This window comes from Halichoerus grypus, chromosome 9, assembly GCF_964656455.1.
Source record: "Halichoerus grypus chromosome 9, mHalGry1.hap1.1, whole genome shotgun sequence".
NCBI lineage: Eukaryota > Metazoa > Chordata > Mammalia > Carnivora > Phocidae > Halichoerus > Halichoerus grypus.
The window spans coordinates 143907525-143933991 of record NC_135720.1 but is presented as its reverse complement, the minus strand read 5'-3'; the positions used below and the strand labels follow the sequence as shown (position 1 = coordinate 143933991).

At 47.1% G+C, this 26467-nt stretch overlaps 1 protein-coding gene and 1 long non-coding RNA gene across 4 annotated transcripts in view; both read left to right on the top strand.

Annotated features, from left to right (window-relative positions):
* Positions 1-26467, top strand: part of LOC144379142 (uncharacterized) — a 60909-nt gene that overhangs the window by 13741 nt on the left and 20701 nt on the right. The gene's annotated exons all lie outside the window — the stretch shown is intronic.
* On the top strand, positions 5673-8852 carry LOC118533773 (zinc finger and SCAN domain-containing protein 31-like). The gene is made up of 4 exons (XM_078055853.1): positions 5673-5735; positions 6609-6929; positions 7929-8043; positions 8542-8852. Exons 1-4 carry the CDS (start codon positions 5673-5675, stop codon positions 8850-8852), a joined length of 810 nt encoding a protein of 269 aa, XP_077911979.1.

Genomic DNA, 26467 nt, shown 5'->3' with positions numbered 1-26467 from the left:
GACTCGATCCCGGGACTCCAGGATCATGACCTGAGCCGAAGGCAGTCGCTTAACCAACTGAGCCACCCAGGCGCCCCTCTACTCAGTATATTTAAAAAACACAAGAGTCTTAAACAGTTGTCAAAATTTAATTTCTTGTGGTTGTAGGATTGAAGTTCCTGGTAGAACTGAGGTCCCCCTCACCTTGCTGGCTGCCAGCAGGCGATTGGCCTCAGCTTCTAGAGGTTGCCTGCATTCCTTTACCTGAGGTTCCCTTCTCCATGGACAAGCCAGCAAATGTGCGTCGGATCCTCCTCTTGCTTCAAATCTGACGTGCTCTTCTGTCACCAGAGAATATTCTACTGTTAAAGGGATCATGCAAGTAGTTTAGCCCCACCCAGAGATGGCTCTCCCTATCATAAGGCCAACTAATTAGTAACCTTAATTATGTTGCTGGGTGAACTTGGGAGACCCCAGGCCCTGAGGCTTTGACCCAGCCTGTCCCAAAGATGTCGCCAAAGGGTGTTGGTCTCATCACATAAAGAATTCAAGGACAGACACAGCACAGTAATGATACATTCTCGAGATGTGAGAGCACCAAGCACTGCTGCCCACTAGGGTTGGGTTTCTTTTACTGACAGTTGTCAGGAAGGGGGTGGAATATTCATTTCTTGGGGCGGGGATTTCTTGGAAGCAGGGTTTTGTGCTGGTTTGATTGGCTTCTTGTGGCTTTGTTTTGGAGTGCTGCCAGAACGGGCCTCTGACCTTCCCCACAGCTGCCCATGACCTCCTCTTTGCTGGCCTCCAGGCATCCTGTTAGAGCCTCACTAACTGCCTACTCTGAAAATTACATCTTTTTTTTTTTTTTAAAGATTTATTTATTTCTTTGACAGAGACACAGTGAGAGAGGGAACACAAGCCGGGGGAGTGGGAGAGGGAGAAGCAGGCTTCCCGCGGAGCAGGGAGCCCGATGTGGGGCTCGATCCCAGGACCTTGGGATCATGACCTGAGCCGAAGGCAGACGCTTAACGACTGAGCCACCCAGGCGCCCCTGAAAATTACATCTTAATTATAACTTGTGCCATGGAAACCAACAGTCAAAAGAGAAATACTAGAGGACAGAGATCATGGGGCCATCTTTGAATTCTGCCTACCACAATCTTACTATTTATTTATTATGCAGTTGATGGACATTTGGGTTGTTTCAAGTTTGGAGCCATTATGAATAAAGCTGGTCTGAACATGTATTTAGCTTTAAGTGGAGTAAGCACTTGTTTCTTTAGGATCTGTATCCAGGAGTGGAATTACTTAGTTATGGGGTACACCTGTGTTCCACTTGTTAAAAAATGATGACACTATCACTCAGTATCTGAAACTCGAAGACAGAGCTGAAGGTGTATGCTGACTGGGTACAGTCCTTCTGAACAGAAGAGATTGCTGATCTGTAGGAGTTTTGAGAAGCATGTAGTTCAGTATTGCTGGATCCTTATGGGGTAAGTGGGCTGACATCGTCTGTGGAAACGTGGTTTCATGGAACAGACTGTTGTCAATTACTTGGGACTCAGATGTGTTTCTTGGAATGAGTTATTCTGAATTGGCTGATTTTCAAAAGCTATGGGTTGTCACTAATTTATTGACTTGCAAAAATACGTTCTCTGAAGTGACTTGTTCAGTGATTGAACAAACCGCATCTGGCTACTTGACACCATGGGTACAGACCAAGCAGTCTTTTCCTAGTTTTTTTCATTCTGAAACTTTAGTAGATAATTCTAAAGAGTTTTTCAGGAGCGCCTGGGTGGCTCAGTCAGTTAAGCCTCTGCCTTGGTCTCAGGTCATGATCTCCAGGTCCTGGGATCAAGCCTGCGTTGGGCTTTCAGCTCAGCAGGGAGCCTCCTCTCCCTCTCCCTTTGCCCCTCCCCCCAGCTTGTGCTCTCTTGCTTGCTCTCTCTCTCTCAAGTAAATAAAATCTTTTAAAAAAGAATTTTCCAAAGCGGTTGTACATATTGTTGAACTATCAGCATTCTTATGTGAGTGCTCCATTCATTCCATATGCTTTTTTTTTAAAATTATTATTATTGACTGGATTTTATTTATTTTTTTTTTAAGATTTTGTTTATTTATTTATTTGACAGAGAGAGAGAAACAGCATGAGAGGGGATAGGGTCAGAGGGAGAAGCAGGCTCCCCGCTGAGCCGGGAGCCCGATGTGGGACTCGATCCCAGGACTCCGGGATCATGACCTGAGCCGAAGGCAGTCGCTCAACCAACTGAGCCACCCAGACGCCCTCATTCCATATGCTTGCGATTTACCCTTAAATTGTTAGAGGTGTATTTACCTTTAGAATTTTTTAAATGAAGTGTTTCATTGTTCAGTATTTCTATTCTCCTGACAACAGGGGCCTTAACACTGTAACATTTAACTGAACTGAACATGTACTGCATCTTGTCATTACACGTTAGAATTTTAATTTCGTATCCTTCCCCTTTTGTGTAGTAAAATATTCTTCTGTAAAAAAAAAAAAAAAAGTGATGAAGGATATCCTTTGAAAAATTGCCCGTCATCCCTGCCCCCAACCACTCCTTTTCCATCCCAAAGACAAATAATGTTGCTTGGGAATTCAAATATATATATATATATATATATACACACATATTTTTTATACAACTGATAGCATGTTAGTCACACTCGTTCTTCACCTTGCTCTTTTCAGTTAACTATCTTGGCAGTCCTTTCATATCTGTGCATAAAGAGCTTTCTCATTTTTTTAAACTGCATCGTAATCCAATATACTGATTACTGTAATCTGTTTTTGCGGTGCCCTGCTGGCCGACGTTCATGTTGTTCCCAGCCTTTTCCTGTCACAAGCAGTGCTTCAGTAAATAAGCTTGTACATACAGCATTTTACATATGATTGAATATATTACTTTTTAGGGATTTTTTGCCATAATCATTTAAATTTATTGTCATATTTTGTCAGTTCTTGGGCTTATGTTACTTCCTCTTTTCACACCTTCTCTCTGAGTTCACTTTTGTTTGCTGAACTGCACCCTTGACTTCTACGAGGGGTCTGTGGGTAGCATATGACTTTATTGATCCCACTGTTTCCTTCTAGGCTGTCCCCAGCTGCTTGGAGACCTGTTAGCCCCTGGCTTCACTGCACTTGCTGCTCTGTGTGTGTTTCAGTCCACTGAGATTTTTATCTTGCATTTGTGGCTGGCCATGTCCTTTCCTTTCTTTCTTCTTACGTATCATCTCCTAATGTTTGGAGCCAGCTGGTGAGGAAGCATAACTGGCATGTACCGTGTTACTCTGAAAATCTGAATCCAGTCTTGGATTTGTTGCTTTTGAGCTGCCATTGGGATGTTCAGGGTCATGCCCCTCTCGGGATCTGGAAGTAGGCTTCGGCACACATTTGGAAGGTCACTGCAGGTCATAGTCTGTCCTGACCTTTCTTGAATATTTCTTCCAGGATTTTCAACTATCTACTGAATATTGGCCTATGAATTCAATGTTTTATTTTGTTTGCCTTATTTTCTCTATAAAAGAGGATATTCAACTCATTAATACTGCTTTGCTAAGAATACCAGGTAATTAATATTTATTTAGCAGTTGCTGTGGGCCTGGTACTGTGCTGAGCTTTTCATATACGTTACGTTATATAATTATCACAGCAGTCTTCTGAGATGGGTGCTTTGGTCAGTCCCACTTGACAGAGGCCACATGATTTGAACATTACTCACTATGCGGCCCTGTTTCTCTAAAGACGATTTTAAAGAACTCATTCCATTTGGTTCATCAGAGGACGCCAAATTGCACATAATTGAATAAATCATGTAAATAAAACATTGAAGAAAGATTCATCCATAATTTCCTGGCAAATCTAGACTTGTAAATCCTCTAGGTGTTTTGTCGTAAGAGGTGTTTGGGATCTGTAGCAGGTTGGAACGTGGTTGGAGTGGAGACAGACATGGGAGGACTGGTTGGGAACACTGGATAACGCATACAGATCCTGGGAGCAGGAGTGGCGTGTGGAGAATCGAAAGAGGTTGTCTGCCCATCCTTCTTCCCTTCCCTTTCTTTGCCACAGCTTGATAAAATGAAAAGGGAGAATTCAGTTACTGATCCCGAGAACGTCCATGGAGCCCTTGCCGTGGGTCGGCACCGTGCTGGGCATTAGGGGTAAAGACAGGGTTCACGGTGGCACAAGACCAGGAGGTCAGTCCTAAGCCCAGCAACTGTGGGGGGAGCAGCACAGCAAATAGAGAGGCCGCCCCACCTGTGGCGGCGGGGCTGTGAGGAGTCGGCCTGTGGTGTTCCATGGTTTCTCAGTAGCATTAAGGTGCAGCGCCATAATCATAGAACAGTTTGTGCCTGTAAATCTAACCCCATGGGAAGCCACACTTAATAATAACGAAATCCAGTGCAAGTTCATAGTTAGGAGTTCTCAGACTTACAGGCTTCCTGGACTGAAGACTCAAAAACCCTGACACCCAGATGCTGCAGTAAGGAGTGAAAACAGTGCAGTCGTTGGCCTTGGACATTGGCAAAGAGCAAGCTCCACAATCTTGGTTAACTCTCCGTGTTCTCAACCCTGTAACCTAATTTTATGTGAACATTGCACGAACGTCTGTCTCTCCCACTGGAAATGCCAGGAAGGCAAGGACCAGGTCTGCTTCCTCTTACTGCTGTGGCCGAGGTGCCCCACACTGTGCCAGGCTTCTGGTGGACACACAGCATTTGCATGAATGGAATAAATACATTTTCCCACAATAAAGCATAACTGAAAAACTTTAAATTCTCTCAGACATTAATAACTTATTAACACAGAGCTGAAGTCATATATAAAACTCAAGTTCTACCACGAGAGTAGACTGCCAGTGTAGCCTCCCAGCTTACGTGCTGCAACCCTGCAGCGTGCTCTTACCATTTCCTGCCTGAGTCGTACTCAGTATTTCTTTAAAATACAGATCTAATGCTGGGACAATGAAATAAGAGCTTGATGCCCCTCACTTTTCCGTATAAGAAAGTCTAAACATCTTAGCCTAGAGTTCAAGGCTGTTTTCTAGTACAGTGCATCTTTCCCCACCTGACCTCTTTCCACACACTTCTACCCGCACCCTGTAGCCTGCAGTTCGGCCACCAGGACCCCTGCGCAGTGTGACGGTAAATAACTGAGGTCCTGCTGTTTGCTTGGCCTGTCATGTTGAGTCCCCTCCCAGCGCCCTGTCCTTGCCTGAAAAATTCCTCTTTGTTCTTGTAGGCCTAATTCAAACGCACTTGCCCCTAAGCCACGTTCTTTCTCTGCTCCGTACCCAGTCAGAATTATTTTTTCTATTCTTTGCTTTCTTGATACCTGGTTGAATCCTCTATGATAGCAATCATCATTTGATTTTATCGCTAGTTTTGTGTGTCCTGTTCTTTACCTGATGCTACTGTATATTGATTTTCTGCCAGACTTTTCAATCACTACTATTTCTTTGTTTACTTGCAATAAGTATTTCAAATGATACAAAATGAGAAAAAGTACAGAGAGTATTCTGTGAAGGTAAATTTCCCTTTCTCTTTTTTGCACTTACCTAGTTCCCTCCCCAGTAGCCACCCCTGTGCGTCAGTTTTTCGTTGCCATAATAACGTGGTATAACAAATGGCCATAAAACTTTGGTGGCCGGCAGCAATCAGCATTTCTTTAGCACATGAATCTGTGGGGTTCAGCTGACCTGGGCAGGGCTGACTTGTGTATCTGCAGTGACCTGTGGGTATGCCAAGCAGTTCTGCAGACCTCATCCAGGCTCACTCACGTGTCTGGGGGTGAGCTGAGCCAGGACGATCCATCTGCCCTGCTGGGGGTGACAGGTTCTGTCCCACATGCCTCTTTCATCAGGAAGCAAATCCTCCTCCTTGCAGTTGTGGAGGGCAAGGGCAAGCCAGCCACTGAGTCGCACAAGTACTTCCTAAGCCTTTGCTCATGTGACAGTTGCTGGTGTGACGCTGGCCAAATCTGGTCACGTGCTTAAGCACAGACTCACAGTGGGGTGCGGTGGGGGGTACTACAAGTACATGGCTACAGGAAAGAGGGAAGAATCGGGGCAACTAGTGTATTCTGCCATATGCTTTTCTCCAGATGCTTCACATATAACATAGATGATAGCATGATATTCCTTGTTCCTGTCCTTCACTTTTTCCCCTACTACTTTTTGATTTCCATTAATACATGATGTTTCATCATCAGGTGTGTCCTCTTAAGAATACATCAGGAAATCTTTTTTTTTTTAAGATTTTATTTATTTATTTGACAGAGAGACACAGCGAGAGAGGGAACACAAGCAGGGGGAGTGGGAGAAGGAGAAGCAGGCTCCTCGCTGAGCAGGGAGCCCGATGCAGGGCTCAATCCCAGGACTCTGGGATCATAACCTGAGCCAAAGGCAGACGCTTAACAACTGAGCCACCCAGGCTCATTTCCTTTCTTTTTTTTTCTTTCCCCAGTAATGCAAATTTAATTTTACATAAAAAAATACACAACAATCAACATAAATCACCCATTAACAGAATGTAGGGGAAACAATAAGGTTATTTCAATAGATTTTGAATCCAGGCTCATTTTCATTTCAAATCATGTGGCTTCTGTCAAGTGGGACCAGGAAACCTACCATCGAGAGAACAGCTTTTCTAGCCAGGAGGCCTCCCGACAACTTTTTAGGCACTTTTGTTACCAAGAGACTCCTGGGCCCCGCGAGGCGCTGAGCCGGCTCCGGGAGCTCTGCCGTCAGTGGCTGCGGCCCGAGACACACAGCAAGGAGCAGATCGTGGAGCTGCTGGTCCTGGAGCAGTTCCTGACCATCCTGCCCGAGGAGCTGCAGGCCCGGGTGTGGGAGCAGCATCCAGAGAGCAGAGAGCAGGCAGTGGCTGTGGTTGAAGATCTGGAGAGGGAGCTTAGTGAGCCTGAGAACCAGGTGAGAGGAGGAAGATGGGCTTTCAGACACTGAGTTCTACACGAAGGGTGAAGTTTGCTGACTCAGCGGGCTGGCTGCAGCTGGTTCTCAGCTGCTGTGTAATAAACTGCCCCCAAGCCTAATGGCTTAAAAAACCCAAACATTATCTCATGGTTTCTGTAAGTCAGGATTTAGGAAGCAAGTTAGGAGGATCTCTCATGAGGTTGCAGTGAAGATTTTTTTTTTTTTAACTCGGAGTCTCTTTTTACCAGTCCTGTAAGGGTGGGGTGATCTAATCCACTCTCCTGAGGTGGAGAGGGAAACTGAGGCACAGAGCAACAGGGCCATTCAGTGAGTCAGGACCCATTACCCAGAACCGAGGCACGGTGAGGTGAGGTATAGTGCTGGGGTCGCAGAGCTCCTTCAGGATTGCCTTTGTCAGCCCCAGGCAGTGGGGACCCCACTCCCAGAGAGCATCTGAAGGCTTGGCTGGGCTGGTGGATCCACTTCCAGGATGGCTCCCCTCCATGCTTGCTGGGAGGGGGCCCCAGTTCCTCACCAGCTGTTGGCAGGAGGCTTCGTTCTCTGCCATGTGGATTTCTGCCTAGGGCTCACTGAGTGTCCTCCTGGCTTCCCCGAGAGAGACGGAGAGAGAGGGAGAACGAGGAGGGGGCCACAGTGCTTCGTAGGACTTGGCCTCTCCGGCTGTGTACCGTCACTTCTGCCACACGTTCTCTTCTGTAGAAATGAGTCGCTAAGCACAGTTCCCTCTCCAGGAGGGGGAATAGGCTCCACCTTTTAAAGGAAGGAGTGTCCAAGGACTTAGGACAATACTTTAAAGCAGCACCAGCACACCAGGCCACTTGTTCTCCCCCATCTGCTCGTGGGTGTGGGATCACACTCTGGGCTTCTCCCTATGCCATTTCTCCACAGAATGTGTCCTGTGGTTCCATGTGATGTCTTTCATTATTACCCTGGGCTCCTGGAATCCCTCTCATGAACCCAAATATCCCTACCCAGGCCCCAGATCACGAGCATGGCCATTCTGAGGCGCTCTCAGAGGATGTGCTGCATTTGAAGGCCAAGCAGGACTCGATAGCTGTCCAGCTTCAGTCCATGGTGACACAGCTCAAAGGTGAATCTTTGGGTCCCCCCAGATTTGGAGAACAGGGAAAGGACTTGGATGGGTCCACTCGGGATCTCCGGTGGCTCTGCAGAGGGTAGTAGTTAAGGCTGTGGACTCTGGGGTCAGAGGGCCTGGGTTGGAACTTAAACACTGCCTCTTAGTGGCTCTGTGACATCGGGCAGGTCAGGAAGCCTCCCTGCACCTTCAGCTTACACGTCCGTGGGGTGGGGAGAGTCACAGTCCCTCGGTCACGGAGCTGTGTGGACATTTAATAAGTTAACACAGGTGGAACGGGTGGAACGGCGCCTGCTCGCACACATGCTTTCGGGGGCCTCGCCCTCTCCGGGTGACCCTCCAGCCGGGTCAGCAGTGCTGCCGGTCCTGCGCTGGTCTGTGTCCTCGTTCAGCCCTCTGTCCTTCTCACCTCCGGTGTCGCATTCTGGGAACGTGTGTGTGTGTTTCGGGGCTTGAAAGAGATGACAGTGTTTGGTGTGTGTCTTCTCCCAGGTGGTGAAAGCGTGCCTGAGAGCCAGGAGTTGGCACTGAGGCAAGAAGTCTTGAAGGAAATGGAACATTCTGGAAATAGCAGACTCCGGAGAGATGCTCCTCTAGATTGTGCGTACAGAGAGCCTTGTGCACAGCGGAGCGGAGCGGGAAAGCAGAGGGCACCGGCCCTGGCGAGAGGCGGCGGAGCAGGGAGCGTGGGGAGGCTCTACTCGGAGCCCAGTGCTCATTCAGCACCGCGAACCCGCACGGGGGGGAGCAGCCCTGCGAGTGTGCGGAGCGCGGGGAGGCCCTCAGGCGGAGGTCGGGGCTGACGGAGCGGCGAACCCGCACGGGGAGCAGCCCTGCGAGGGTGCGGAGCGCGGGAGGCCCTCAGCCGGAGGTCGGGGCTGACGGAGCGCCGGAGCCGCACGGGGAGCAGCCCTGCGGGTGTGCGGAGCGCGGGGAGGCCCTCGGCGGGAGGTCGGGGCTGACGGAGCGCCGGAGCCGCACGGGGAGCAGCCCTGCGAGGGTGCGGAGCGCGGGAGGGCCTCAGCCGGAGGTCGGGGCTGACGGAGCGCCGGAGCCGCACGGGGAGCAGCCCCGCCAGTGAGAGGAGCGCGGCCAGGCCTTCCGTGCTAGCAACGGCCTCGTCAGACACGGGAGAGGCCGCACGGGGCCGAGGCGTGGGAACGCCTTCCGCCTGAGCTCAGACCTCGGGCCGCGTCACAGGATCCACGCGGGGGCGGCGCCGTCGGCGTCACGCGTGCGGCGAGGCCTCAGGAGAACGCGGGCCTGTTGCAGGGCCTGTGCGTCCACCCGGGGAAGGAGCCCCCTCCGCGCGGCCAGTGCGCAGGCGCAGTAGGCGGCGAACGCTCCTCCGGAAGCGCCAGAGGGCGCGGCGGGCGCGTGCGAGCAGTGCGGTGAGGCCCGCGGTCCCCGCCGCGGCCTCGTCAGGCGCCTCAGAGTCCGTTCCGTTGCCGAAGTGGCCTCGTTCCATGGACCCCCGGACCCTTCAGTGGGGCCATCTTGGGAAGTTAGATTTTCACGTGGCGTATTTTGTTTTCACCAGGTTTTCTCTGCTCTGGAATGAGCAGCTTGTCTGCAGCCTGGGCGCGGCGTCTCCGGGGTGAAGGACTGGGTGTGCGCGGTTCCCCGCAGCCTCCTCCTTCCCTGGCCTTCGCTTCATTTCTGCTGATTTCCCTAAAAAGGGACCCAAAATGACCTGGAAATAAGTTGGTATGGAGGGGCTGTTCTTGAGTAATGCTGAGCACGGAACAACCCTACAGGACCAGTATCTGTGTGCGCTCTTAAAGACGGCGTAAGCTCGAAGGATACTCGGATGTGAGGTCCCCCCCCGTAAAAGTTAACATCTTAAACACTGAAGCTTCGGGAGTAGGAATCCTCTCGATTCGCACGGGGGTCATCGCCAGGGTCTCCCCGAGGACTGTGCTGGGTGGTCTCCTCGGAGCTTCCGTCAGAAGGGACGGCGTGCTGTCCGGCAACGCGGCCTTCCCGGTGGTGTGAACCCGCAGTCGTGGCGGCCTGGAGAGCTGAGCCCTGCCGTCCCCACGGGCAGGTCGCTACTGGACTGCAGGCTCCGCTGGTTATGAATAGTAAGGGGACGCTTGAGAATGCCCACACTATGCTCCCATTCGTAGCCTTTCTGTGGGCGTCACCCCCGGCCGCAGCCCTTGGGAGGTTAGTCCGCTGCCCTCGCAGCAGCATCCTTGAGGCTCCGTGAAGAGGAGGAGCCGCGGGGACCAGCGCGCCCAGGCCACCTACTGTCGGAGTGACACGGGCTCTGGCACCAGACAGCCCGGGTTCAAATCCTGCCCCTCCAGTGTGAGCTTTGCGACTGCGAGTAACTTACTCAAGGACCCTGTGCTACAGTCCCCCCATCTGTAACGGGGGTGATTAACCGTGCCCTCCTCGCAGGGCGCTTGAGACGGAATGGATGCAGACTTTTAGAACATTTACAGCAGCTCTCCGTAAATGTGCACTGTGATTTATAAGAGAAATAATACCATCTGACGAGCATAGGCGGAGTTGGTGGAACTCAATAGGATGTTAAATGCCTCTTCTGACATGCGCATTATCCTTTTCCCCAAGGTCAAAATCGGAAGCTGAACTTCCAAAGAGAGGAGGTAAAAGTGCAGCTTAGAAGTATACTGTGCTAAACCTTTATCCTTGAAGTTTATAAAAAGAAGTATGTGTGTGTATATTTGGTTTTCCTTAGACTTTAGGGACCATAGAAAAAGGAACCTCTTTAAAATTCCTTGACTACTTTGTGAATAGAACAATTAGCTAAATTCAGATTATCTGGAATAATGCTTATCAAATTTTAGAGTATCTACAAATCACGTGGGATCTTCTTAAAATACAGAGTCTAATTCAAAAGGTCAGGATGGAGGCCAGGAATCTGCATTTTCGGCAAGCTCCCCGCGCTGCTGCTGCTGGTTCCCGAGCGCGCTCAGAGCACCAGCCTCACCTGCAGCCCTGAATACAGAGGCGGCCCCTCAGCTGTGCGCGGGGTGCCGGGCAGGGCGGCTTTCTTCCCCACGCTCCTCCCCGCCCCCCGCAGCCTCCACGGACAGCAGCATGGAGCATGGAACCCCTGAACCCGTGCTCCCCGCGGGAAGATGAGTGAGCTGCCCCCGAGCGCAGGGGGCGGGTGGGTTTGAGAAACGAGGCGCCGGCAGATTCAGCCAGCTCTTCGCCCAGCAGTGTCTGCCGAGAGGAAGCTGCTCCTCGTCCTCCTTCCGTGCAGGGGCTCCGGGGGGTGGGGGGCTGTCCCCTGCTTCTGAGCACACCGCAGACTGCCGGGCCTCCCCGTCGGCCCTCCCTGGGGCTGTGGGCATTCAGGACACGAGGTCTCCACTGCGTCCTTCCTTGCGGTGCCAGCACACACCACACTGAGCGCCAGCTCCGTCCCCCCGGGGATCGCCCCCAGTGCTCACACAGGCCCCTCTCTTCTCAGCTCACAGAGGAGGGAGCAGACACAGGAGGCCAGAGGGTAAAGGAGAAGAGCAAAGGGAGGAGAAGTCGCCCAGTGAGGTGGGGGTGGGCTAGGGGAAGAAAGGCCTGAAAGGGCAATCCTGCCAGGAGGAGAAAATTGAAGGGGGAATTTGGGAATGTTACATTTTTTTTCAGATTGTTTCAATGATCTGGTCCAAATGTTGCCTGGTGCACTGGGGAGACGCTGGGCCCTGGGGTCTCAAACTGGCCTATCCCAAAGATGTTGCCAAAGGCTCTTGGTCTCCTCATGAGACAGAATTCAAGGACAGACATGCAGCACAGCAGATGAGCGACACAAACAGGAAAGTTTATTAAAGCAGACTACGCCAGCTTGAGAGAGAGAGCTGCATTCCTGGGGTTTGGGTTTTACCTTTTACTAACAGTTTTGTTTTGTTTTTTTTTTAAGATTTTATTTATTTGAGAGAGAGAAAATGAGAGAGAGAGCACATGAGAGGGGGGAGGGTCAGAGGGAGAAGCAGACTCCCTGCTGAGCAGGGAGCCTGATGCAGGACTCCTGGTACTCCAGGATTATGACCTGAGCCGAAGGCAGACGCTTAACGGCTGAGCCACCCGGGCGCCCCTTATTAACAGTTCATAACAAGCTATTAACAGTTCTTAACAAGCGGGTGGGATATTCATTATTGGAGGCGAGGATTTCTTGGTAGCAGGATTTTGTGCCTTTTTCTTATTTGACCAGGGGTTTCCTGTCGTGGTGCAGCCATCGAGCACCTGTCTGGTGGGATCCGGCTTCTCTTCTCATGGATGCTGCCAGGACAGGCCTCTGACCTTCCCCACAGCTGCCCATGGCCGCCTCCTTGCTGGCCTCCGGGCATCCCGTTAGAGCCTCCCTGCCTACTCTAACAGTTTCACTAATATTTGTGAAGAAAACATTAAAGACCCAATTTCCAAATATCCCCCTTTTATTAAAATTAATCGTTAAGATAGCATTATAATTTATGAATCTATTAATTAGTTATTTTCCATTTTCCAATTAGAACATGGCCTGTTTGGTGCAAAGATACCAAAAGCTACAGCAAAAACAAACCACATGAAGCCCAGAGTGTCTCTGTGAGTGTTGGTTCCTCCCAAAAGTTGGGGGCTTTACTGACTGAACCAAATGGTTTCCTCGTTTCTGATTGCTTAGTCTTATAGCTGGCTTTCAGACATGACAAAAGAACCCCATTTGGGCCATCTGAGACTCAGGTTATCCTTAAATTTTCCCATTAGGAAGTACTTGCACATATAAGCTTGTATGCATTGTTCATAAAGTCTGCCAGAGTTCTCTGTAGGCAGTTGTTGGTTTTCCAGGGGTTTTGAAACACGGTTCCCTGTTCCTTTTAGTTTCCGTTTCATTTGTAGACTACAGCTTGAGTTAGATCTAAGGATATTAGATGTGGATTAAGAGGGTGCTGCATGTGAGTGTCTCTTATGTGTCTTGGTTTCTCCCAGCAAGGCTTAAGACCACTGAGGGTGCTCAGTACACTGGATGGCCCGTCCTTATGTGTGCATCCCTGGACAAGCCAATCATTAGTCACCTTATGAGGTGGGAAGTTCCTATGGGAGAGCTCCACATCTGGAGGAATATCCTCAGACACTTCTGCTAGGCTCTCAGTCATCTGAAAGCACCACGTGCGTGGAAGGAGCAAGTGTCCCCTCTCTTCTGAGCTGAATGATTCAGTCTCTCATTTTTCCAGCCAGAAAATTTTATTCCAGCCTTATATTAATAACATCAATTAGTATAACGCCAAATTAAACGACCCATAAACAACCCCTTCTAGGTTATTCCCACCTAGAGAACATTACCAGTAACCCTCAACAGCTCAAGTCAAAGTCAGGTCTGGATATCCGGAGAATTCACCAGGTACACCTGTGAGGGGCTGAGGCGTCAGAGGGGCGTAAGGGGCCCATGCTGGTCCCGAGGCCCCCCCAGGTGTTTGCAGGCAAGTGGCTCTGAGATCCTACAGCTGCGCCAAGAAATGTTGACGCAAAAATGAACCTTTTAGAATTTCTTTTAAAAAGGAAGAGTTTTTTTACTCAAGCCCAAGTTAGGACTGCTGCCCAGAATACACAATCTGCACAAGGAAGGCAGTGCTCTGGTGAGGGAGTATTTGGTGCAAGGCTATATTCGTTTTTTACAGAAAAAGTACAAATCATTAGACAAAGGACATTTCAGGAAGCTGCAGAGCTTTTTTTACTCTTCTAGTATCTGCAGGGCTGCACGACTCATGGCAACCAGGGAAGTTGATGCCTTTGTGTTCAGAATGCTCCTTTTTATTACTTTCTTTAAGGAAGCGGCTGTACAAAGTGCTGGGGTAGCCCTACAAGAGGAAGGCGTGCGTATTTCCCGCTGGCCTTCGTAACCGTGAACAGCTCGGCCTCGCTTTGATGCGGTTGGTGTCTGGCGCTCACGGAGGCCCCATCGCCTGTTTCCTGTCCAGTGCCCGGAAAGCTCGGGTCTTCCTCCCGCCCCGGAGATGTCCGGGGCAGGCGGCCTGCGGCGCGGGGCGCACCCGAGGACGTGCAGCGTCGGGGAAGGTCCCGCGGCGACCACGCAGCGGCCTGGGGGCAGGCTGAGGACGGCGCGGGTGACGTGTGTCCCCGCCAGCGGAGCGAGCGCGGACGCGCTCCTTGCCGTCTCTGTGCCACCGTCGGAGGACAACGGTGTGGGGCTCCTGACTCTCCAAACGACACCCATTCTCGTGGCAGGTGAGGAGTGGGGTGGGGCAAGGGCCAGGCTTGTCTCTAACAGGAAGTCCCATTCTGGGGGAGCGGAAGCAGGGAAAGGGGGTACTCTCTAGCCCTCGGGGGCGGGGGGCCGCTAGCGAGGAGGCCAGGGCGCCGAAGCAGCCTCCGAGCCCCCAGAGAGGCAGCGGAAGCGGACGGACGTGCGCGGGCAGAAGGTCCGTGCCGCCTCGCCGGCCGGCTGCCTGCCGCTCCCACGCTGCACTCAGCGGGAGCCCCCTCCGGCCGGGGTGAATGCGGGTCTCGGTTCTGGGGCGACGGCGCGGAGCGCGGGGGACCCCGGGAAGGAGAGCGCCCGCATCTCGGCCATGGCCACGACGGGGCTGCCGCCGGGGTCTGCCGCTCTGCGGGCCGCTGATGCACAGTGTAAGCCCACGTGCCCCGGGGTCGGCCTCCGTGGGGGGGGGGGGTGTGCTCGCCGGCGGGACTGGCACCGGCCTGGGTTAGCGCAGCGCGCGTGCGGCCGCCAGCGCGTATTCGTCAGGGCGCAGGCGCAGGCGCAGGCGCGCTCTCCCCGCCCCGATGCTCCGCAGCCAAGCCCGGCAGAGCCCTGCTGTGCGGAGCGGTCCCGCGCCGCCCGGAGCGTGCGCTCATCGTGCAGGCGGCCTCTGCCGTTGGTCTCAGATTGTGTCCTGCGCTGTGCAGAAGCCTGTTATCTCCACGTAGTCCCGGGGGTTGATTCTTGCTTTGGTTTCCTTGCCTTTGAAGGACGTGTCTGGCAAGAGGTTGCTGCAGCCCAGGTCACAAAGGTTGCCGCCTGTGTTCTGTAGGATTTTGATGGATTCCTGTCTCACACTTAAGTCCTTAATTTATTTTGGGTTTATTTTCATCTACGGTGAACAGAGTGGTCCGGTTTTCCCAACATTTGTGAAGAGACTTTTCCCCACTGGATAGTCTTGCTTCCTTTGTTGAAAGAAGATTAATTGACTATAAAATGACGGGTTTATTTCTGGAATCTGTTCTGGTGACTCACGTGTGTATTTTTCTGCTAGTACCATATGGTTTTAATTACTACAGTTATGGAGTATAGCTTGAAATCTCAACACCTCCAAGTTTGTTCTTTTTCAGGGTTGCTTTGGCTATTCACAAACTTACGTGCTTCCACACAAATTTTAGATTTTTTTTTTTTTTTAAGATTTTGTTAGGGCGCCTGGGTGGTTCAGTCGGTTGAGTGTCTGCCCTTGGCTCAGGTCATGATCCCAGGATCCTGGGATCGAGTTCCACGTCGGGCTCCCTGCTCAGGGACGAGTCTGCTTCTCCCTCTGCCCCTCCTCCCACTCGTCCTCTCAATCTCTCTCAAATAAATAAAATCTTTAAAAATGATTTTGAGAGAGAGAGTGCGCACACACATGCATGCACAGCAGGGTGGGGTGGGAGCAGCAGAGGGAAAGAGAAAAGCAGACTCCCCGCTGAGCCGGACAGGGGGCCCTATCCCAGGACCCTGAAATCATGACCTGAGCCTAAGGCAGAGGCTTAACCACTTAACCGACTGAGCCGCCCAACCGCCCCATAGGGGTTGCATGAGATGGATAGGTTGCGTTGGGTAGTGTGGACATTTTAAGAATAATTCTCCCAAGGGCGCCTGGGTGGCTCAAATGGTTAAGCGTCTGTCTTCAGCTCAGGTCATGATTCCAGGGTCCTGGGATCGAGCCCCACGTCTGGCTCCTGGCTCAGCGGGGAGTCTGTTTCTCCCTCTCCCTCTGCCTCTCCCCCTGCTCATGCTCTCTCTCTGTCTCGAATGAATAAATAAAATCTTTAAAAAAAAAAAAGAATAATTCTCCTACTCCATGAGCATGGAATGTGTTTGTGTCATCAGTTTCTTTTGGCAGCATTTTATAGTTTTCACAGTACAGGTCTTTCACCTCCTTGATTAAGTTTGTTCCCAGGTATTTCATTATTTTTGGTGCAAGTGTAAATGGGACTGTTTTCTTAACTTCTCCTTGCTACTTCATTATAAGTGTATAGAAATGGAATGGTTTCTGTGTATTGATTGTTTTCTGTGACTTTACTGAATTCATTTATCAGTTCTCATGGTTTTCTGGTGGTGTCTTTATAGAGTTTTCTCTATGTAGTGTCATACCTGCAAATAGTGAGTTTCCTTCTTCCTTACCAATTTAGATGCCTTTATTTCTTTTTCTGTTCTGATTGCTGGGGCTAGGATTTCCTACGTTGAGTAAAGGTGGTGAAAATGGACATCCTTGTCTTGTTCCTGACCAGAGGAGAAAAGCTCTCATTTTTTTCACCATTGAGTGTGATGTTTGCTTTGGCTTTTTCATATATGGCCTTCATTATGTTGAAGTATTTCCCTCTAAACCTTCTTTGTCCAGGGTTTGTATCATGAATGGATGTTGTACTTTGTCAAGTACTTTTTCTGCTTGTATTGAAATGATACAGTTGTTTCCCTCTGTCTTGTTGATGTGAGGTATCACCTTGACTGATTTGCAAATATCAAACCACACTTGCATCTGAGGGATAAATCCCACTTGATTATGATGCCTGCTTTTTAATATATATTCTTGGATTCAGTTTGCTAATAATTTGTTAAGGATTTTTGCATCTATGTTCATTAGGGATATTGGCCGGTACTTCTTTTTTTTGTGGGGTCTTTATCTGGTTTTGGTCTCAGGGTAATGCTGACTCCATAGAATGATTTTGGAAGCCTTCCTTCCTCTTCTTTTTTGTTTTTTGGGGGGGCGTTTGAGAAGAATAGGTGTTAAATTTTCTCTAAATGTTTGGTAGGGGAGCCTGGGTAGCTCAGTGGGTTAAGTGTCTGACTCTTGATTTCAGCTCAGGTCATGATCTGAGGGTCCTGGGATGGAGCCCCAAGGCAGGATCCTGAGCTCAGCCCAGAATCTGCTTGAGATTCTTTCTCTCTCTCTCTCCCTCTGCCCCACCTCACCTGCGCATATTCTCTCCCTCTCTCTCTAAAATAAACCTTTAAAAAAAAAAAAGATTTGGTAGAATTCACCAATGAAGCCATCTGATCCTGGTTGGTTTGTTGGGAGTTTTTTTTATCACTGACTCAGTTTCATTGCTGGTAATCAATCTATTCTGTTCTCTATTTCTTCCTGATTCGGCTTTGGACAGTTATGTTTCTAGGAATTCATGCATTTCTTCTAGGTTGTCCAATTTGTTGGCATATAATTCTTCATTCTATTCTCTTATAATCCTTTGTATTTCTGTGGTGTTGAGTGTCAATTATTTTTTTTCTTTCACTTCTTTGTTGAGTCCCTTGACTGATTTTTTATATATATACTTAATTTTACTGCTTTTTTGCTTCCTCCTTTTCCTATTCTTATGGTCTTTCTTTTCCACTAACGGAGTCCTCTTTATCATTTCTGGTAAGGCCGGTTTAGTGGTGATGAATTCCTTTAACTTTCTTTTGTCTCAGAAACTTTTTATCTCCTTTTATCCTGAATGATAGACTTTCTGGATAGAATATTGTGTGTTACAGGGTTTTTTAATTTTAGCATTTGAATATATCTTGCCACTTCCTTCTGGACTACAGTTTCTGTTGAAAAATCAGCTGATAACTTTAGGGGGTTTCTGTTGTATATACCTGTTTTCCTTCCATTACTTTTAAAATTCTCTTTATCTTGACTTTTGCCATTTTAATTACTATGTGTCTTGGTGTGGACTACCCTGGGTTTAAGAGGGTTCCCCTTTCTCTACATCTTCACCAACAGTTGTTTCTTGTTGTTGTTGATTTCATCCATTCTGAGATGTGAAGCAATACCTCACTGTGGTTTTTTTAAATATTTTTTAAAAAGATTTTATTTATTTATTTGACAGAGAGACAGTGAGAGAGGGGACACAGCAGGGGGAGTGGGAGAGGGAAAAGTAGGCTTCCTACTGAGCAGGGAGCCCGATGTGGGGCTCGATCCCAGGACCCTGGGATCATGACCTGAGCTGAAGGCAGACATTTAACGACTGAGCCACCCAGGCGCCCCTCACTATGGTTTTGATTTGTATTTCCCTAATGATGAGTGATATTGAGCATTTTTTTCATGTGTCTGTTGACCATCCAGAGGTCTCTGAAGAGATGTCTGTACATGTCTTCTGCCCATTTTTTAATTGGAGTATTTCTTTTGTTGATGTTGAGTTGTATAAGTACTTTATAACATTTTGGATACTAACCCTTTATCTGATATGTCATTTGCAAATACCTTTTCCCATTCAGTAGGTTGCCTTTTAGTTTTCTTCTTTCCTTTGCTGTGCAGAGCTTTCTGTTTTGATGTAGTCCCAATAGTTTATTTTTGCTTCTATTTCCCTTGCCTCAGGAGAATAATGTTACTACAATCAGTGTCAGAGAAATCAGTGCCTCTGTGCTCTTCAAAGATTTTTAGGGTTTCAGATCTCACATTTAGGTCTTTAATCCATTTTGAGTTTATGTTTGTGTATGGTGAAAGAAAGTGTTCTGGGGGCACCTGGCTGGCTGTCAATAGAGCATGTGGCTCTTGATCTCAGGGTTGTGAGTTCAAGCCCCACGTTGGGTGTAGACATTACTTAAAAATAAAAGCTTTCAAAAATAATTTTTTAAAAATACAAACTGGGTAGAAGTACAAACTGATCAGTATGTGTGTGTGTGTGTGGGTGTGTGTGTGTGTGCATGTGTCTGTGTATTTTTTTTTAAAAGTAATGTCTATACCGAACATGGGGCTTGAACTCACAACCTCCAGATCAAGAGCCCCATGCTCTATTGACTGAGCCAGCCAGATGCCCCAAAAATAAAATCTTTAAAAGAAATGAAAAAAAGTGGCCCAGTTTTTCCAACACCATTTGTTGAAGAGACTATCTTTTTCCCATTGTATATTCATTTCTCCTTTGTCAAAGATTGACTATAATTGTGGGATGATTTCTGGATTTTCTGTTCCCTTCATAGATCTATGTGTGTATTTTTATGTAGTACCATACCATTTTAATTACTTTTTTTTTTAGTTCTGTAAGTTTTTTTTTAAATTTAATTTTATTATGTTAGTCACCATACAGTACATTAGTTTTTGATGTAGTGATCCATGATTCATTGTTTTTGTATAACACCCAGTGCTCTGTGCAATAGGTGTGCTACATAATACCCATCACCGGGCTAACCAATCCCCCCACGCCCTCCCCTCTAAAACCCTCAGTTTGTTTCTCAGAGTCCACAATCTCTCATGGTACTTCTCCCACTCCAATTACTCCCCTTCATTTTTCCCTTCCTTCTCCGAATGTCCTCCATGCTATTGCTTATGTTGCACAAATAAGTGAAACCATATGATAATTGACTTTCTCTGCTTGACTTATTTCACTCAGCATAATCTCCTCCAGTCCCATCCATGTTGATGTAAAAGTTGGGTATTCATCCTTTCTGATGCCTGAGTAATATTCCATTGTATATATGGACCACATCTTTTTATCCATTCATCTGTTGAAGGGCATCTCGGCTCTTTCCACAGTTTGACTATTGTGGACATTGCTGCTATGAACATTGGGGTGCATATGACCCTTCTTTTCACTACATCTGTGTCTTTGGGGTAAATACCCAGTAGTGCAATTGTTGGGTCATAGGGTAGCTCTAGTTTTAATTTTCTGAGGCACCTCCACACTGTTTTCCAAAGTGGCTGTACCATCTTGTATTCCGACCAGCAGTGTAAGAGGGTTCCCCTTTCTCCACAACCTCTCCAACATTCGTTATTTCTTGCCTTGTCAATTTTTGCCATTCTAACTGGTGTAAGGTGGTATCTCAATGTGGTTTTGATGTGAATTGCCCTGATGGCTAATGATGAACATTTTTTCATGTGTCTGTTAGCCATTTGTATGTCTTCCTTGGAGAAGTGTCTCTTTATGTCTTCTGCCCATTTTCTGACTTGATTATTTTTTGGGTGTTGAGTTTCTGAAGGTCTTTATAGATCTTGGATATCAGTCCTTTGTCTGTAGTGTCATTTGCAAATATCTTCCCCCGTTCTGTGGGTTGCCTCTTTGTTTTGTTGACTGTTTCCTTTGCTGTGCAGAAGCTTTTTATCTTGATGAAGTCCCAAAAGTTCATTTTCACTTTTGTTTCACTAGCCTTTGGAGACGTACCTTGAAAGAAGTTGCTGTGGCCGATGTCGGAGAGGTTACTGCCTATGTTCTCCTCTAGGATTTTGATGGATTCCTGTCTCACATTGAGGTCTTTCATCCATTTTGAATTTATCTTTGTGTATGGTGTTAGAGAATGGTCGAGTTTCATTCTTCTGCATGTGGCTATCCAATTTTCCCAGCACCATTTATTGAAGAGACTGTCTTTTTTCCATTGCATACTTTTTCCTACTTTGTCGAAGATTATTTGACCATAGAGTTGAGGGTCCATATCTGGGTTGTCTGTTCTGTTCCATTGGTCTATGTGTCTGTTTTTGTGCCAGTACCATGCTGTCTTGGCGATCACGGCTTTGTAATATAGCTTGAAATCAGGCAACGTGATGACCCCAGCTTTGGTTTTCTTTTTCAACATTTCCTTGGCGATTTGGGGTCTTTTCTGATTCCAAATTTTAGGATTGTTTGTTCCAGCACTTTGAAAAATGTCATTGGAATTTTGATCGGGATGGCGTTGAAGGTATAGATTGCTCTGGGCAGCACAGACATTTTAACAATGTTTATTCTCCCGATCCATGAGCATGGAATCTTTTTCCATCTTTTTGTGTCTTCTAAATTTCTTTCATGAGGGTTCTGTAGTTCCTAGAGTATAGATCCTTTACCTCTTTGGTTAGGTTTATTCTGAGGTATCTTACGGTTTTTGGTGCTATTGTAAATGGAATCATTTCTCTAATTTCTCTTTCTACAGTTGCGTTGTTAGTGTATAAGAAAGAAACTGATTTCTGTGCATTGATTTTGTATCCTGCCACATTACTGAATTGCTGTATGAGTTCTAGTAATTTGGGGGTGGAGTCTTTTGGATTTTCCACATAAAGTATCATGTCATCTGCGAAAAGAGAGGGTTTGACGACTTCTTTGCCAATTTGAATACCTTTTATTTCTTTTTGTTGTCTGATTGCTGTTGCTAGGACTTCTGGTACTATGTTGAACAATAGTGGTGAGAGTGGGCATCCTTGACGTGTTCCTGATCTTAAGGGAAAGGCTCTCGTCTTTTCCCCATTGAGGATGATATTCGCTGTGGGTTTTTCATAGATGGATTTTATGAAATTGAGGAATGTTTCCTCTATCCCTACACTCTGAAGAGTTTTATTTTTATTTTTTTAAAGATTTTTTATTTTTTGACAGAGAGAGTACAAGCAGGGGGAGCAGCAGGCAGAGGGAGAGGGAGACGTGGGGCTTGATCCCAGGACCCCAGGATCACAACCGAGCCGAAGGCAGACCCTTAACCGTCTGAGCCACCCAGGCGCCCCTACTCTGAAGAGTTTTAATCAGGAAAGGATGCTTTATTTGTTCAAATGCTTTTTCTGCATCAATTGAGAGGACCATATGGTTCTTCTCTCTCCTCTTATTAATGTGTTCTATCACACTGATTTGTGAATGTTGAACCACCCTTGCATCCCGTGGATAAATCCCACGTGGTCATGGTGGATGATCCTTTTAATGCATTGTTGGATCCTATTAGCTAGGATTTTGTTGAGAATTTAGGAATCCATATTCATCAGGGATATTGGTCTGAAATTCTCCTTTTTGATGGAGTGTTTGCCTGCTTTGGGGATTAAGGTAATGCTGGCCTCATAGAATGAGTCTGGAGCTTTCCTTCTGTTTCTATTTTTTGAAACACCTTCAGGAGAATAGGTATTATTTCTTTTTGGAATGTTTGATAGAATTCCCCAGGGAATCCATCAGGCCCTGGACTCATTTTTTTTGGGAGGTTTTTGATCACTGCTTCAATCTCCTTACTGGTTATTGGCCTATTCAGGTTGCAAATTTCTTCCTGTTTCAGTCTTGGAAGTTTATAGGTTTCCAGTAAGGCATCCATTTCATCCAGGTTGCTCAGTTTATTGGCATATAGTTACTGATAATAATTTCTAATAATTGTTTCTGTTTCCTTGGTATTAGTCATGATCTCTCCCCTTTCATTCATAACTTTATTAATTTGGGTCCTCTTTTCTTTTGCATAAGTCTGGCCAGTGGTTTATCAATCTTATTAATTCTTTCAAGGAACCAGCTTCTAGTTTCGTTGATCTGATCTACTGTGTTTCTCGTTTCTAATTAATTGATCTCTGCTCTGATCTTAATTATTTTTCTTCTAATGCGTGGCTTAGGTGTCGTTTGCTTTTTCTCTAGTTCTTTAACGTGTATAGTTAGTTGGTGAATTCGGGATTTTTCTGCTTTTTTGAGTGAGGCTTGGATGGCTATGTATTTCCCCCTTAGGACCGCCTTTGCACTATCCCATAGGTTTTAGACCGATGTGTTTTCTTTCTCATTGGTTTCCATGAATTGTTTAAGTTCTTTTTTTTTTTTTTTTTTTTAAAGATTTGGTTTATTTGACAGAGAGAGAGACAGCGAGAGAGGGAACACAAGCAGGGGTACTGGGAGAGGGAGAAGCAGGCTTCCCAGCAAGCAGGGAGCCTGATGGGGGGCTCAATCCCAGGACCCCGGGATTATGACCTGAGCTGAAGGCAGACGCTTAACGACTCAGCCACCCAGGCGCCCCTGTTTAAGTTCCTTTTTGATTTCCTGGTTGACCCAAACATTCTTGAGCACAGTGTTCTTTAGCTTCCAAGTGTTGGAATTTCTGCCAAATTTTTTCTTGTGATTTAGTTCCAGTTTTAAAGCATTATGGTCTGAGAATATGCAGGGGATAATCTCAATCTTTGGTATCTGTTGAAACCTGATTTGTGACCCAGTATGTGGTCTATTCTGGAGAAAGTTCCGGGTGCACTCGAGAAGAATGAGTATTCTGTTGTTTTAGGGTGGAATGTTCTGTATATATCTATGAGGTCCATCTGGTCCAGTGTGTCATTCAAAGCTCTTGTTTCCTTGTTGATTTTCTGCTTAGATGATCTGTCCATTGCTGAGAATGGAGTATTGAGGTCTCCTACAATTAACATATTGTTATCAATATGACTCTTTATTTTGGTTAACAGTTGGCTTATGTAGATGGCTGCTCCCATGTTGGGGGTGTAGATATTTACAATTATTAGATCTTCTTGTTGGATAAACCCTTTAAGAATGATATAGTGTCCTTCTGTGTCTCTAACTACAGTGTTTAGCTTAAAATCTAATTTGTCTGATGTAAGAATTGCTACCCCAGCTTTCTTTGAGGTCTGTTGGCATGGAAGATGGATCTCCATCCCTTCACTTTCAGTCTGGATGTATCTTTAGGTTCAAAATGAGTCTCTTGTAGACAGCATATGGATGGATCCTGTCTTTTTATCCAATCTGCAGCCCTGTGCCGTTTTATGGGAGCATTTAGGCTGTTCACATTGAGAGTGATTATTGAAAGATATGAATTTATTGTCTTCATGTTGCCTGTGAAGACCTTGTTTTTATAGACTGTCCCTGTAAATTTCTTTTCTATATCGCTCTTGGGGTCTTTCTCCTTTTACAGAACCCCCGCCCTTAATATTTCTTGCAGGGCCGGCTTAGTGGTCACATATTCTTTCAGTTTCTGCCAGTCGTGGAAGCTCTGCATCTCTCCATCCATTCTAAATGACAGCTGTGCCGGATAAAGTATTCTTGGCTGCATGTTCTTCTTGTTTAGTACCCTGAATATGTCTTGCCAGGCCTTTTTGGCTTACCAGGTCTCTGTGGATAGGTCTGACGTTATTCTGATGTTCCTCCCTCTGTACATAAGGAGTCTCTTCCCCCTAACTGCCCTTAAGATGGTTTCCTTGGTTCTAAGATGTGCGAGTTTTACTATTACATGCCGGGGTGTTGGCTTGTTTTCCTTTATCTTGGGAGGGGTCCTCTCTGCCTCTAGGATGTGAATGTTTCATTCCCCAGATTAGGGAAGTTCTCAGCTGCGATTTGCTCAGATATATCTTCTAGTCCACTCTCTCTCTCCACCTCCTCAGGGATCCCAATAATTCTCACATTGGAACGTTTCATGGTGTCACTTATTTCTCTGATTCTATTTTCATGGATTTTCAGTTGTTTTTCCCTGGCCTCCTCTTTTTCCTTCTTTTCTATCAATTGGTCTTCTAGATCACTAATTCGTTCTCTGCCTCGCTTACCCTAGCTGTTAGATTATCTAGATTAGATTGGACCTCATTGATAGCATTTTTAAGTTCTGCCAGTTCATCTTTCTTTTCTGCCCTTAGAAAGACTCTATGTTGCCATTAATCGATTTCTCCATTCTCTCTATTGTCTTCACAATTGCTAGCCTGAATTCCATTTCTGACATCTTGGTTGTATCTGTAGCCATTTGTAAATCTGTGGCAGAAGTCACAGTCTCTGAGTCTTTCCTATTTTGGGGGTTCCTCCTCCTAGTCATTCTGTTGAGGGGTGGTTAAGGGAATGTACAGAGTCCAAATTATTGACTACAACCCGAGCAAGACACACCTGTTTTATAGGGACCTTAGGGTCGTTGGTCTCTTGTTCTCCCAGCCTGTCTTCTGGGGAGGGGCCTGCTGTGCTGTTACTCAGGCAGCCCTGTTTGGGCAGAGTCACCCTGCCTCCTGTGGGGGGTGGGTGGGCTCAGTGAAAACTGGTTTTTTGGGGCTTTTGTTCTCTGGCGGCTTTCCCTGGTGACTTTCCACGTCTCTTCCGAGAGAGCAGAAGAGATCGTTTCCAATCCTCTGCCTCAAAGCAGAGATCTCAGTCTGTTCTTCACTGAGCTCTCCAGGGCACACTATCTCTGTTTCTGTCTGTGCTGCTATAAACTGCAGGGTCCTGGGTTGTGCACCCCTTAGCAGCGGTCCCCGTCCTCGCCTCCAGGTCAGGGCACATCTCTGCTCTTTGTGCTTCTAAAACCACCAGCTGCCCCCAGTTCACTCGCATGGCCCTGCCACTCCAGGTTCCAGTCCGGGGGGCTGCCCTAAAGTCCCTTCCCCACTGCTACCGGTCTGCAAGCCTGTGCCCCGTCCCTAGCACAGGAGGCTTTCGCACACCCGAGGTGCAGGATCCCGAAGTCTCCCTCCCTCTTCCGTTTATCTTCCAATATCTGTCCACAGAATCATGGCTCCCCGCTTCAAACCTCGAAACCAACTGCCTGGGATATTGTTTGTAGAGATCCAGATATATCTTCTTACATCTCACGCTGATTTCGTGGGTGTTCAGAGTGGTCTGGTAGACACCCAGCTCAGTTCAGGGGACCGATTGGAATAGGGTCCCCTTAATTACTACTACTTTGTAATATAACTTGATATCTGCAATTGTGATACCTCCTGTTTTGTTCTTTTTCAAGATTGCTTTGGCTATTTGGGGTCTTTTGTTTAGGAATTTTAGGATTTTTTTCTAGTTCTGTGAAAAATGCTGTTGGTATTTTGATAAAAATGGCATTACATCTGTAGGTTGCTTTGCATAGTATTTGTTCTTCAAACCCATGAGCATGGGATGCCTTTCATTTTTGTTGTCTTCAGCTCTTTCATCAGTATAATTTTCAGAGTACAGGTCTTTCACCTCCATGGTTCAATTTGTTCCTAGGTATTATTTTTGGAGCAATTGGTGGACTGTTTTATTAATTTCTCTTTCTGTTAGTTCATTACAACTATATAGAAATGCAATGGACTTCTGTATATTGCTTTTGTATCCTGCTTCCTTACGAATTTATCTATCAGTTATAGAAGTTTTTTGGTGGAGGGGCGCCTGGGTGGCTCAGTTGTTAAGCATCTGCCTTTGGCTTGGGTCATGGTCCCAGGGTCCTGGGATCAAGCCCTGCGTCAGGTTCCCTGCTCCGCAGGAGGCCTGCTTCTCCCCCTCCCACTCCCCCTGCTTGTGTTCCCTCTCTCGCTGTGTCTCTGTCAAATAAATAATCTTTAAAAAAAATTTTTTTTTGGTGGAGTCTCTAGGGTTTTCTATATATAGTATCCTGTCATATACAAACAGGGAGAGTTTTATTAACTCCTTACCAATAAGCATGCCTTTTATTTCTTTATGTTGTTTAATTTCTGTGGCTAGGACTTCCAGTACTATGTTGAATAACAGTGGTGAGAGTGGACATCCTTGTCTTGTTCCTGATCTGAGGAGAAAAGCTATGTTTTTCACCATTGAGTATTGTGTTGGCTGTGGATTTTTCATATTACGCCTTACTTATGTTGCGATATGTTCCCTCTAGACCTACTTAGCAGAGGGT

Coding starts and splice junctions, on each gene's coding strand:
- LOC118533773 (XM_078055853.1), top strand. CDS start 5,673: ATGAATCTGTGGGGTTCAGCTGACCTGGGCAGGGCTGACTTGTGTATC. Junction 6,930..7,928: donor TTAGTGAGCCTGAGAACCAG/GTGAGAGGAGGA, acceptor ATCCCTACCCAG/GCCCCAGATCACGAGCATGG. Junction 8,044..8,541: donor CATGGTGACACAGCTCAAAG/GTGAATCTTTGG, acceptor GTCTTCTCCCAG/GTGGTGAAAGCGTGCCTGAG.